The sequence below is a fragment of the Pristiophorus japonicus genome, chromosome 11 (genome assembly GCF_044704955.1).
Source record: "Pristiophorus japonicus isolate sPriJap1 chromosome 11, sPriJap1.hap1, whole genome shotgun sequence".
NCBI lineage: Eukaryota > Metazoa > Chordata > Chondrichthyes > Pristiophoridae > Pristiophorus > Pristiophorus japonicus.
In genome coordinates this window covers 33445416-33458289 of record NC_091987.1, presented here as the reverse complement: position 1 = coordinate 33458289, position 12874 = coordinate 33445416, and the positions used below count along the sequence as shown (strand labels likewise).

At 43.8% G+C, this 12874-nt stretch overlaps 1 protein-coding gene across 1 annotated transcript in view; it reads left to right on the top strand.

Moving 5' to 3' along the window:
- Positions 1–8848: 8848 nt before the first annotated feature.
- Positions 8849–12874, top strand: part of scaf4a (SR-related CTD-associated factor 4a) — a 117649-nt gene continuing 113623 nt past the window's right edge. Inside the window, exon 1 of the mRNA XM_070893330.1 lies at positions 8849–9055. Within this exon, the coding sequence (XP_070749431.1) occupies positions 9026–9055 (30 nt within the window). The 5' untranslated portion in view covers positions 8849–9025. The remainder of the gene's footprint in view (positions 9056–12874) is intronic.

The window sequence follows — 12874 nt, the reverse complement described above, 5'->3', positions numbered from 1 at the left end:
TGATATGTTGTCGGATGGGTGCCAATGTAGGTCAGCGACTGGTGAATGGGACTTGGTGCTTGTTTGGATTACATTGATGACACTGTCGGTGCTGCCTCTTGCTCTTGCCTTGATCTAGAAAATATTATTAACTATGCTTCAATTTCCATTCACCCCCTGTCCTTATGTGGCCCATCACAAACTCTTCTCTTCCCTTCCTGAACTTCCTTCTCTCTATCACCAGGGATGGACTTTCCAGAGACATCTAATACAAGCCCACTGACTGTCACAACTACCTGGATTATACTTTTCTTCATCCTATTTTCTCTAAGGACATCATTCCTTTCTATCTGTTACTCTGACTTCATCACCACTGTACACAGCAGAGCTTCCGAAAGTTCCTCCTTTTTTCTCAGCCAAAGATTCCCCTTTGCCATGGTAGATGTAATGTATGCACCCGTGAGTATGCTCATGGGTTTGTAGAGCTGTTGAGTCGGAGGGCCCCCTCATAGGACTGCTCCTGGGCCTGGCCTGGCCAAGGTGGCCATTATCTGATCCAGGCAGTGAGTGGTCAAGGGGGTGGTTCAGCCCGACTGCCTGCTTCGCTTCCGCTGCTACATTCGCGCCAAGGTGTCTCTGGAGATAGAGCACGCGGTTTCTACCGGTACGCTCACGGCCTTCGCGAGAGGTGGGCGCCAGGGGGACTGGAGTGCATCATCACCTCATGGCAACCAAATTTTAATTTTACTGTTTAAGGTTTACAAAGTTTTATTTGTTAATTTGTCGGTTCTAGTGCCCCTTTAATAAGGAGGCATTTGGCTTTATCGTTTAATTAAAATAAAGCTGTAGAGTTGTTGCTGATTTTAAAGTTTTACCAAAATAGTTGTCAATCTGTTGAGTTGGGAGTGGCTTAACTAGTCACGTGATGTTCACAAGACTCAATAAAACTCCAGCCAGTTGGGTTCAGGGGATTCACGATGAGGCAGGTGGTTGTGAGCCTGGTGGATGAACTGGTAATGTGTAACGTGATTGTTAAATCTTTGCTAATAAATCAGTTAGTTCTTACCAGCAATGTGTTGCTATGAATTCTTAAGCAAAGAACCCATGAAGCAAATAACATTACAGTAGACAGGATCCTTGATCTGGTCTGTCCCATTTCCCATGCTTCTGCTTTCAACTCATACCACCACTATCACAACAGGTTCCCTCTTATTCTGACCTACCACCCTATCTATTCTCTGCATTCACCAGATCATCTTCAGCCATTCCGCCACCTCCAATATGATCCCACCACCAAACAAATCTTCACCTCCTCTCTCTTCCTCTTTCTGCTTTCCAAAGGACCTTGCCCTCCATTACCCCTTGGTTCCACCATCCCGACTGCCTGCTGTCATTCCCTTGACCTTCCCGTACAAATTCAGGAGATGAAACTTTTATACACTCACCTTCTCCCACACTATTATACAGGGTCACTGTCGCAATGAAGGTCAACACAAGCTCAAGGAACAGCACCTTATTTTTGTATTAGACACTTTACAGTCCTGTGACATTAAAAGATGTAGAACAACAGAGAGAATTAGGGGTTCTGATGCACAAATCTTTAAATGTGGGGGATAAGTTGATAAAACTATTAGAACATGCATAAAGGATCCTAGGTTTTATAAGTTGGGGTGAAGAGTACAAAAGCAAAGAGGTAATACTAAACCTGTACAAATTATTCATTAGGTTGCAGTTAGAACTTTGTGACCAGTTATGGCCATTGAAATGGTGTAGAAGAGATACTGGATAAGAGGAAAGACTAGAAAAATCATGCCTCTTTTCACTAAAACAGAAAAGATTGAGGGCTGATAAAGATGTTCAAATTATGAAGGATTTTGAAAAGGTAAATATGAATTTACCATTTCCACTGATCACTGAGTAAGTAACCAGAGGGGATAAATTTAAGATAATCGCCAAAATAATGAAGGTAAAGGTGAGGAGATGCTTCTGTATGTGGAAGGTTGTTAGGATATGAAATGCTGTACCAGAAACAGTTGTCGAAGCGGAGTTCATAATAATGTTTAAAAGGGAAGTGGATAAAATATTTCAAAAGAAAAAAAGTAAAAGGGTGTGGGAAAAGGCTGGGGGATGGGAACTAAGTGGATAGTGCTTTTAGAGAGATGACCTTTACAGTGTTGCAGAATTCTATGGCCTGAATTTTACAGTTGATGGCGGAGGAACAGTACTTGCTGTTCACTATGCTGACTGCTGCCCACAGGGTTTTCACGGGCTTTTGAGTGGAGACTTGTTGTCAGCGGGCGTCTGATCCAGCGTGGCACCCTCTACAGATGATCTGTGGTGTCTGTGAGCAGGTCAATCAATATCATGGCGCTTCAACCAATCAGATTGAGGAATCCTCAATGAGACATGCAGGTCAGAATTTTGCCGGCGCTCAGAGGACAGCTTGGGTGGCAGGTCAGCTGTTAATTTTAAAATGATTGGCAGTGGGTCAGGACCCCACCATCAACCCGCCACCATGCTACCTTCCCAGATGTCGGGTCCGTCAACGTTGAACAGACCCGACACGCAGCAGCAGGGGGGCAATTTAGGTCATTATGATCTTGTTAAGAACCTATTAAAAAGAATTTTGTGCTCAACTCACCACTTTACCAGGTTGTCCATGAGGTTTACATTGCTTAGGGATCATGTCAGGTAAGGAAGTTGAGAGTTGTGTGACTATGAGTTCATTTCTTTACTGGACAGCTGCAATTGTGCAATAAAAGCTCCCATCTCACACCTGTTCACTTTCCAAGATCAAAATCTGTTACCTACTGCATTTGGAAGACACATTGAGCTTTATGCAGGTTGCAAGTGTATGGAGCAATCTTTCTATCCAGTGTCACCTCATTAGAGCAACCTCTCTCACCATTGACAGATTGCTTGTGTCATCTCAAGTTCACCTGGCATCTATTACATTAGCATCGATGCGCTTGAAACTATCTCACTTTGGTCCTCAGAATTCCACCACGATCATCCCCAAAACCAGCAGCATCAGGCACACCAGCAGCACCAACAAAATACCAACCTTCTCCGCAATCAACTGATGCTGCACAGAACACAGGGCATCAGCACCCAAGCACATTGTTGGACACCAGGGGTGGCCTCACCATGGCCAGATTTACTTCAGTATATGCTGTACAACCTTGTGCCACATGATGCGCCAGGTTGGCACCATTCCTCACTAAGACCATAAAGCATCTTTACAATGTCCAAGCCATTTCTTTCACACTCATCGCCATTGCGGGGTACCGTTATGTCTCACCATTCACTGCAACTCACTAAGCCACTTCCAAAGATGCACACAAATCTGTCCAAGAATACAAAGTGTCAAAAATAAAGGTTTCAATGTTTGATAGCACATTAACAGAAATATGAACATTAGCTAAAACACCCAAGTGCCTACTCTTGTGTGTTGTTAGTTGGTATGATTGGATTAGGATGAGAGTGAATGTGAGGGGTGGCTAGTGAGTTGGGGAAGTGATAATGTAGATAGAGAGGGATGGGTGGAGGTGCAAGGTAAGTTGGTATGAGTAAGGATGTGCAGGAGTGGGGTAGGGCAGGCAAAGTGATGGGGATGTAATGAGTGGCACAACAGGATGAGGTTGAGTGTGGCTTTGCAGTAACATTTCATGATCTACTGAGATCATTGAAAGGTTTGCGCCACTGCAGCCTGGTCCTCCTGACGACATCCCTGCTTGTATCCCCCTGTACAATGTGCAACCAGGCTGCACTGATCTCCTGGATAGGTCTCTTCCGCCCATTGGAAGGGAAGAGAATTTCCCTGCGTGCTGGGAGAGCCTTGGTGCAGCCGTGCACTATTGTGCAGTGATTGTCAGTGTTTGCAGCACCTCAATGCTGTAGAACACTGACAGTACAACTGTCAACAACAACAACTTGTATTTATACAGCACCTTTAACATAGTGAAATGTCCCAAGGTGCTTCACAGCGGTATTTGAGATTAAAAGTTTCACACCAAGCCACATAAGGAGAAATCAGGGCAGGTGACCAAAAGCTTGGTCAAAGAGGTATGTTTTAAGGAGCGTCTTGCAGGAGGAAAGAAAGGTAGAGAGATGTAGGCAGGGAATTCCAGAGCTTGGGGCCTAGGCAAAAGAAGGCACGGCCACCAATGGTTGAGCAATTATAATCAGGAATGCTCAAGAGGGCAGACATCTCAGGGCGGGGGAGGGGGGGATTGTGGGGCTGGAGGAGATTACAGAGATAGGGAGGGGCAAGGCAATGTAGGAATTTCAAAACAAGAATGAGAATTTTGAGATCGAGGCGTTGCTTAACTGGGAGCCAATGCAGGTCAGCGAGCACAGGGGTGATGGGTGAGTGGGACTTGGTGCAAGTTAGGACACAAGCAACCAAGTTTTAGATCACCTCTAGTTTATGTAGGGTAGAATGTGGGAGGCCAGCCAGGAGTGCATTGGTATAGTCAAGTCTAGAGGTAACAAAGGCATGGATGAGGACTTCAGCAGCGGATGAGCTGAGGCAAGGGCGGAGACAGGCAATGTTACGGTCTTAGTTATGCTGCGGATATGTGGTCATAAGCTCATTTCAGGTAAAATATGACACCAAGTTTGCGAACAGTCTGGTTCAGTTTCAGGCAGAAATTGGGGAGAGGGATGGAGTCAGTGGCTAGGGAACGGAGTTTGTGGCAGGGGCCTAAAGCAATGGTTTAGGTCTTCCCAATATTCAATTGGAGAAAATTTCTGCTCATCCAGAACTGGATGTCGGACAAGCAGTCCAACTAAATTTGTGCATGGTCCCTTTGAGGAAACCAACTGATGACAGATCATCAAATGATGTCTTCAGACCGCTTCCTTAAATTAGCCTGGGAAATTCGCTGGCCGGGCTAAACAAACCCAATCAATGGAAAATAATTTCTACACAGCGGGCTGGAGCCAGCAGCAAGTTTGGGATCCGCCACTGATCCCGGCCGCACTAGGCCCGCCAAGGTAGGCGAAATCGCGGCCGCAGAGTCTAAACCAGGAAGTATAAACCAGGAATCATAAATTAGATTTAAATTATGTACAGAAAGTAAGAGAAAGATGGGATTAAGAGAGAGAGAGATAAAAAAGAGAGACAGAAAATGTAAAAAAAAAATTAGTTACATTTAAAAAAAAAAATCTCAAACACTAATTAAATTCTGAATGAACAAGACTCTACACTTTTTGGGGTCAGAGAGGTTGTTTGGCAGTAATTATGACTTATCACGCTGTTAAAAATTCACTTACACCTGAATACACAAGTCCTAACTTTTTCTGGCGTGGTTAGTGGGTAACTCGTGGGCAGGTGTGCAACTTAACGTCCTTAAATTGATTTCAATGGCGAGTCTATTGGCGAGGTACTGGAGGAGCAGGACAACTCGGATCGCAACTTCCGGAGTTCCACATTTAACTGCACATGTGCGTACTCCAGAAGTTGCTGTCCGATTTATTCCATAAGAACGGTGGGCGCTGTTAGCCTCACTTGTTCTCAACGGAAAATCTGGGCCTATGTTTCTATGATTCTTTTGTTCTTTTTATAGTACATAATCTATGGGTTAAGTGAATTATTTGAATGTAAATTGTGAAACAATAACCAATTTCAGATTGAAACTCTGTTATTTCAGATTGCTCATGCAGTTGACTTAAAGAAAACAAAGTTGTCAATAATACGAAGTGTAACCTAAGTGCTCATACAATTTTGAACCGCTGAGTCAAGTTTTGAGGTACTAATTTTGAGCAATGGAAACCGGTTTACGACTCCTATTGGCACTGTGTCTGGGCAGATGCTGCCAGCAGTGGTACATACATGGGAAGAACAGATCAGTTGGTATTTCAGGCACATAGACCCTTTGATCAGAACTGATAAAGGGCAAGCTGTACACTTGGAATGTCAGCTTATATGTTCCCTCCACAGATGCTTTTGCAACTTTTTGCTTTTTTTTTTACTTTGCTGTTTGTGTGTAATGTATTTTAAATGCAAATAAAAGAGTCGGTTTCTATTCCAATTTAAAAACCTTTACTTTTTTTTTGGGAGGGGGGGGGGAAGAAAATCAGTGGGGAAAAAACTGGACCCAAAAGTCAAGGTAAATTAGGAGAAAATCAGTAGAAACCATTTTTTTCTGAAATTTTCAACATCGTTAAAACTAAATAAACTAGCAATGGACTTAAAAATAGTTACAGTTAAACATAGAAACATAGAAAATAGGTGCAGGAGAAGGCCATTCGGCCCTTCGAGCCTGCACCACCATTCAATAAGATCATGACTGATTATTCACCTCAGTACCCCTTTCCTGCTTTCTCTCCATACCCCTTGACCCCTTTAGCCGTAAGGGCCATATCTAACTCCCTCTTGAATATATCCAATGAACTGGCATCAACAACTCTCTGCAATAGAGAGTTCCACAGGTCAACAACTCTCTGAGTGAAGAAGTTTCTCCTCATCTCAGTCCTAAATGGCTTACCCCTTATCCTTAGACTGTGATCCCTGGTTCTGGACTTCCCCAACATCGGGAACATTCTTCCTGCATCTAACCTGTCCAGTCCCGTCAGAATCTTATATGTTTCTATGAGATCCCTTCTCATCCTTCTAAATGCCAGAGAATACAGTCCCAGATGATCCAGTCTCTCCTCATATGTAAGTCTTGCCATCCCGGGAATCAGTCTGGTGAACCTTCGCTGCACACCCTCAATAGCAAGAATGTCCTTCCTCAGATTAGGAGACCAAAACTGAACACAATATTCCAGGTGAGGCCTCACCAAGGCCCTGTACAACTGCAGTAAGACCTCCCTGCTCCTATACTCAAATCCCCTAGCTATGAAGGCCAACATACCATTTGCCTTCTTCACCGCCTGCTGTACCTGCATGCCAACTTTCAATGACTGATGAACCATGACACCCAGGACTCGTTGCACCTCCCCTTTTCCTAATCTGCCGCCATTCAGATAATATTCTGCCTTCGTGTTTTTGCCACCAAATTGGATAACCTCACATTTATCCACGTTATACTGCATCTGCCATGCATTTGCCCACTCACCTAACCTGTCCAAGTCATCCTGCAGCCTCTTACCGTCCTTCTCGCAGCTCACACCACCACCAAGCTTAGTGTCATCTGCAAACTTGGTGATATTACACTCAATTCCTTCATCTAAATCATTGGTGTATATTGTAAATAGCTGAGCCCTGCGGCACCCCACTAGTCACTGCCTGAAAAGGACCCATTTATCCCAACTCTCTGCTTCCTGTCTGCCAACCAGTTCTCTATCCAGGTCAGTACATTACCCGCAATACCATGTGCTTTAATTTTGCACACCAATCTCTTGACCTTGTCAAAAGTCTTTTGAAAGTCCAAATACACCACATCCACTGGTTCTCCCTTGTCCACTCTACTAGTTATATCCTCAAAAAATTCTCAAAGATTTGTCAAGCATGATTTCCATGTCATAAATCCATGCTGACTTGGACCGATCCTGTCACTGCTTTCCAAATGCACTGCTATTTCATCTTTAATAATTGATTCCAACATTTTCCCCACTACTGATGTCAGGCTAACCGGTCTCTCATTACCCATTTTCTCTCTCCCTCCTTTTTTAAACAGTGGTGTTACATTAAATACCCTCCAGTCCATATGAACTGATCCAGAGTCGATAGACTGTTGGAAAATGATCACCAATGCATCCACTATTTCTAGGGCCACTTCCTTAAGTACTCTGGGATGCAGACTATCAGGTCCTGGGGATTTATCGGCCTTCAATTCCATCAATTTCCCTAACACAATTTCCCGCCTAATAAGGATTTCCTTCAGTTCCTCCTTCTCACTAGACCCTCGGCCCCCTAGTATTTCCGGAAGGTTATTTGTGTCTTCCTTCGTGAAGACAGAACCAAAGTATTTGTTCAACTGGCCTGCCATTTTTTTGTTCCCCATTATAAATTCACCAGATTCTGACTGCAAGGGACCTACATTTTTTCTTCACTAATCTTTTTCTCTTCACATATCTATAGAAGCTTTTGCAGTCAGTTTTTATGTTCCCAACAAGCTTCCTCTCATACTCTATTTTCCCCCTCCTAATTAGACCCTTTGTCCTCCTCTGCTGAATTCTAAATTTCTCCCAGTCCTCAGGTTTGCTGCTTTTTCTGGCCAATTTATATGCCTCTTCCTTGGATTTAACACTATCCTTAATTTCCCTTGTTAGCCACGGTTGAGCCACGATTAAGTTAAATGACAACCCGCAATTATTTACACAGTTCATGGGCACCATTTTTATGGGGCTCATCTAACCCCCAAGTTTTTTTTTACTAAATGGGGATTTGAAGAACCTTTTTATTGTTGTGGCTCTGTGTGATGCGGCAACCTGATTTTTGGTAATAGAACAATTAGAATGATTTTCCCCTCAAATTCAAGATGAAATCGGTTCTCAAAGAACCACTAGCTCAAATAAAATCCAGGAATTTATCGGCAGGTCAGTAAAAACTATGATTTTAATTATCCCTAAATATAAAAGAAACACATGTGTTAATAAATATTTTGGAAAAACTTGCAAACCCTATTGGAAAAAAAAACATCTACATAATATTTTAGTAAAATGGGTCTTTCAAAAAATAAAAAATCTGAAATCAAGAAGTTAACTGTCGGAGGCATTCTTTTGAAAGATTGGAAGACAATGTGAGGGCAACAATATTGGTGTAGTCCGTTTGATACAGAGATCAGTAGCCTGAGCAATAAGGTGGAGTTTATGCCAATGGCTGGCTGGGCTGTGCAGGAGGCGCTTGCTCCCCTCGCGCGCGCACGGTTGCCGGGCGCTTGTCCCGGACGTGTTCCCAGAAGCCATTGCGGCGGTGTTGTGCAGCCGCCGCCATGTTGACTGAGGCGCGCGTGGAGCGGCTGTGGAGGTGAGCACCGAGCGGGAGCCCAGCCACAGGGAGAGGGACCGGCCCTGAACCCGAGCCCGAGCGGAGCCGCGAACAGCGCACCCGACCCCCCGACAGAGGACAGCACGGCGACACCCGGACATCGGCACCATGGACGCCGTCAATGCCTTTAACGACGAGGTGAGTGAGAGGAGCAGCCGCTCAGCTGGCTTCTCCCTCCCCTCTCTCCCTTTTTTCTTCTCCTCCAGCCTCCCCGCAGCAAGGCCTGTAATGGAATCGGGGCGAATGTCACTCGGGACCGCCGAGCCGCCCGCCTGAGCTTGTCTCTCCACACTCGCCCCCCCGCCCGCTCGCTCGCCCGCTCAGCCTAGCACAGGCCCGCACTAGGCCTCGAGAACCCGCCGCTACCCGAGGAGGTTGTACGGCCGGATACGTGTTTTTAAAAAATCCGATGATGGAGGTGGCCTGGTGCGCTATGGCGGCGGGCGGGCCTTGTCTGCGGCGATTGCGATATTATCTGGAAGCCCCTGTGTCACGCTCCAGGGAGGTAACCCGGCCTGGTGCTTGGCTCTGTTGCACCCCGGGCTGCGACCCAGGGGTTTGCAGTGCGGGATTGCAGACGAGCGGTCTGCCCGCGGGGACACGGTCAAGTAGGGCGGGGATTCTTTTGTGATGTCCTGTTTTGTGGTGAAATTCTGGGGCGAAGTTGAGTAATGCCAGGCAGAGGAGCGAGGACAATGCCCCGGTTCTGTCTGTGTGTGATCGGAGGACGCTAAATTCCGGGCCTACTGTTTGCCTGCGGGAGCGTCGCGCCAAATCACTCCATCGGCCCTTAGTCGCATTCTTTGTTTTTTATAAATGGTAAACTCAGCAATGTTTTTATTCAGTTGGTTTGGTCTTTCCCATTTATACCATTTGTTAGTCAGTAAGGCTTCAAACGCGTCGCTGTTTGAAGGCTGATTTACTGCATTACGTCCAATAACACATTTGGATCTCTCATTGTCATTCATTAATAGTGTTTAGTCGGAATACAAGAATCATAACTTTACCATTCAAAATACTTGAAAAATATAGTTTTCTGACATTAATTGAACAAAAGACGAAATGCATTGAAATTATGGTTTAAAATATGGAACAGCATAAAAGCATTATTTTTAAGTTGCCAATAAGTCTGCCTCTTAAATGATGAAATGATCTGGGCAGCACTATTATTGAGAGGGAAAGGCTGGATATTCAAAAGTGCTTCTGCCAGATCATTCTTCCCTAATTGAAATCCTGTTAACAGTAAGGTGATATGGGTGGCTTACAATTAATTGTATTGGTGATCATTGTATAAGTTTGATCATTTAGTAGCAAGTTGGTGCAATAAAATCGACAGACTAATACATATTAAATCAGTACTTGCACTGAGTTGAAATGTTTTTTGGGGGGGGGGGAGCAAAAAAGGAACTCTATATTTAGAAGATTTGGTAATCTTACAAGACTTAGTTTTCTATCTATATATAATTTGGAGTGTTCCTTTCATATTTATGTATATTCAAATTTGTGTGTTGGAGTAGGGGTGATTATCAGTTATGAAATAGACAATACTGATAAGTTTAGCTGGAATTTCTCTGGATGATTTTAAAACTAAATAGCCAAAACAGTAAGATATGACGGGAGGTTATAATCAAATTTGATCGTGCTCCAGTCAGACTGCATCTTGAATATTGCATTCCAGTCCTTATCATCCAAAATTCTGCTGCCTGTGTACTAACACGCACAAAGTCCAGTTCACCCATCAGTGAAGCGCCTTGGGATGTTTTACAATACAAGTTGTGGTTATCAGCCTAGTAGCTCTTCTCTGCACTGTGCTTGAACAGATGATGTTGCTGGGGGGCAGCATATAGATGAGAAATAAGAGGGGGCGAAGGATAGATCGGCGGTAACAGTGGGAGTGGAAAACAAAGCCATTGCAAAGGGTAATCTGGTGAGAGTTGCCTGGATTATGAGGAAAGACTGGATGAGTTTGAAACAAAGCATCAGAGAGATAATCTTATAAAGGTAAATAAGGGTACAGAAAAGGTTAATGCGAAATGTTACTTCAAATTAAATTAGGGGACTGATGTTCAAAATAATAAAAGGCAAGTTTAGGTCTGATCATGAAAAAGTGATCATTGTATGGCCTAATCTTCAGATAGTTGTGGAGGCAAACATCATTTAATGTTAGTGGTGGGGTGTTCTGGTCCCGCTTTTGAAAAACTAAGCTGGGCCGAATGGCCTTCCTCATTTGTAATTGTGAAAATGGTTCTATGGTGTATTGTGTTTTGAAGTCATTCCATGTCAGTTGAAATGATGGAAAGCCACTGGTGCATCATCGGGCGGCCATTTTGAGGGTATTCAATGAGATCCCATTGCTGGTAATCACTGAAGGTGTAAACTTCTCACAACCTTTTCAAACATTTTGAGCAGCTTTGTTCTCAATGCAAGCTTTTTGACACGGGCTTGTACTGTTGCTTTAAAGTAATGCTGATATGACTATCGTAATGAGTCCTTTTTTTCAATTTCATATCTTATAGCGCTATCCAAGGTGCCAACAACTGCCTCCTGACATTACTTTAAAGGGAGAAACTCCATAAGTTTTTCTCTGTTTTAACACTTTTGCTCTCGTTTGTGGTAGATGTCCGCAGTCTTGTAGTTTGGACTTTCAACACTACGGCACCACAGATATTTTTCACCTATATCCATGCAGTGGCTTCAAGGAAATTTCTGTTTTTATGATTGGGGGCAGGAAAGGGAACTTTCTATTCAGCATGTGCTGCCCATTTTCTACTGTTAGTGAGTAGGAACTTCTGGGATTTCAGATTGACGCAATTTGGTCTGCAGTTGTGCGAAGGCCTTGTAGTTGGGTCTGATGTTAAAAAGATTAGCGATTAGAATTATAAACAAGTGGGATTGACTACCTTGTTATCTCTCGTTTCTTCCTTATTAGGGCTGCAGTTTCACTGTACCTTTTTTAGTGGTTTCTTGAATACACTGCCTACCATTGTACCAATGAAACAACCCGGTATAAAATTAATAGTCACTTGGACAAGTATGGATTAATTAAGGAAAGCAACCACAGATTTGTTAAAGGCAAATTGTATTTACCTAATTTGATTAAGTTTGTTGATGAGGGCAATGCGGTTGATGTGGTGTACATGGACTTCCAAAAGGCTTGTCAGCAAAGTTGAAGCCCATGAAACAAAAAGGACAGTGGCAGCATGGATATGAAATTGGCTAAGTGATAAGAAACAGAGTAATGGTGAATGTTTGTTTATTGGACTGGAGGAAGGTATACAGTGGTGTTCCCCAGGGATCGGTACTGCTTTTCTTGAGATCCATTAATGACTTGGACTCGGGTGTACAGTGCACATTTTCAAAATTTGCAGATGACACAAAACTTGGAAGTTCGTGAACAGTGAGGAGGCTAGTGATAGACTTCAAGAGGACATAGACAGCTGGACATGTGGCAGATGAAATTGAACACAAAAAAGTGCAAAATGATACATTTTGGTAGGAAGAACGAGGAGAGGCAATATCAAATTACGGGTACAATTCTGAAGAGAGTGCATGAACAGAGAGACCTGGGGTGGGTATATGTGCACAAATCGTTGTTGGTGGCAGGGCAGGCTGAGAAAACGGTTATAAAAGCATGCGGGATCCTGGGTGGAGCAAAGTTTACAAGAATGGGTCCAGGGATGAGGGACTTCAATTACATGAATAGACTGGAGAAGCTGGGGTTTTTCTCCTCAGCAGAGAAGATTAAGACGAGATTTGATGGAGGTGTTCAAATCATTAGGGGTCTGGACAGAGTAGATAGAAACTGTTCCCATTGGCAGAAGGGTTGAGAACCAGAGGACACAGATTTAAGGTGATTAGCAAAAGAACCAAAGACGGCATGATGATAAACCTTTTTAAGCAGTGAGTGGTTAGGATCTGGAATGCGCTGACTGAAAAGGTGGCGGAGGGCGATTTAAT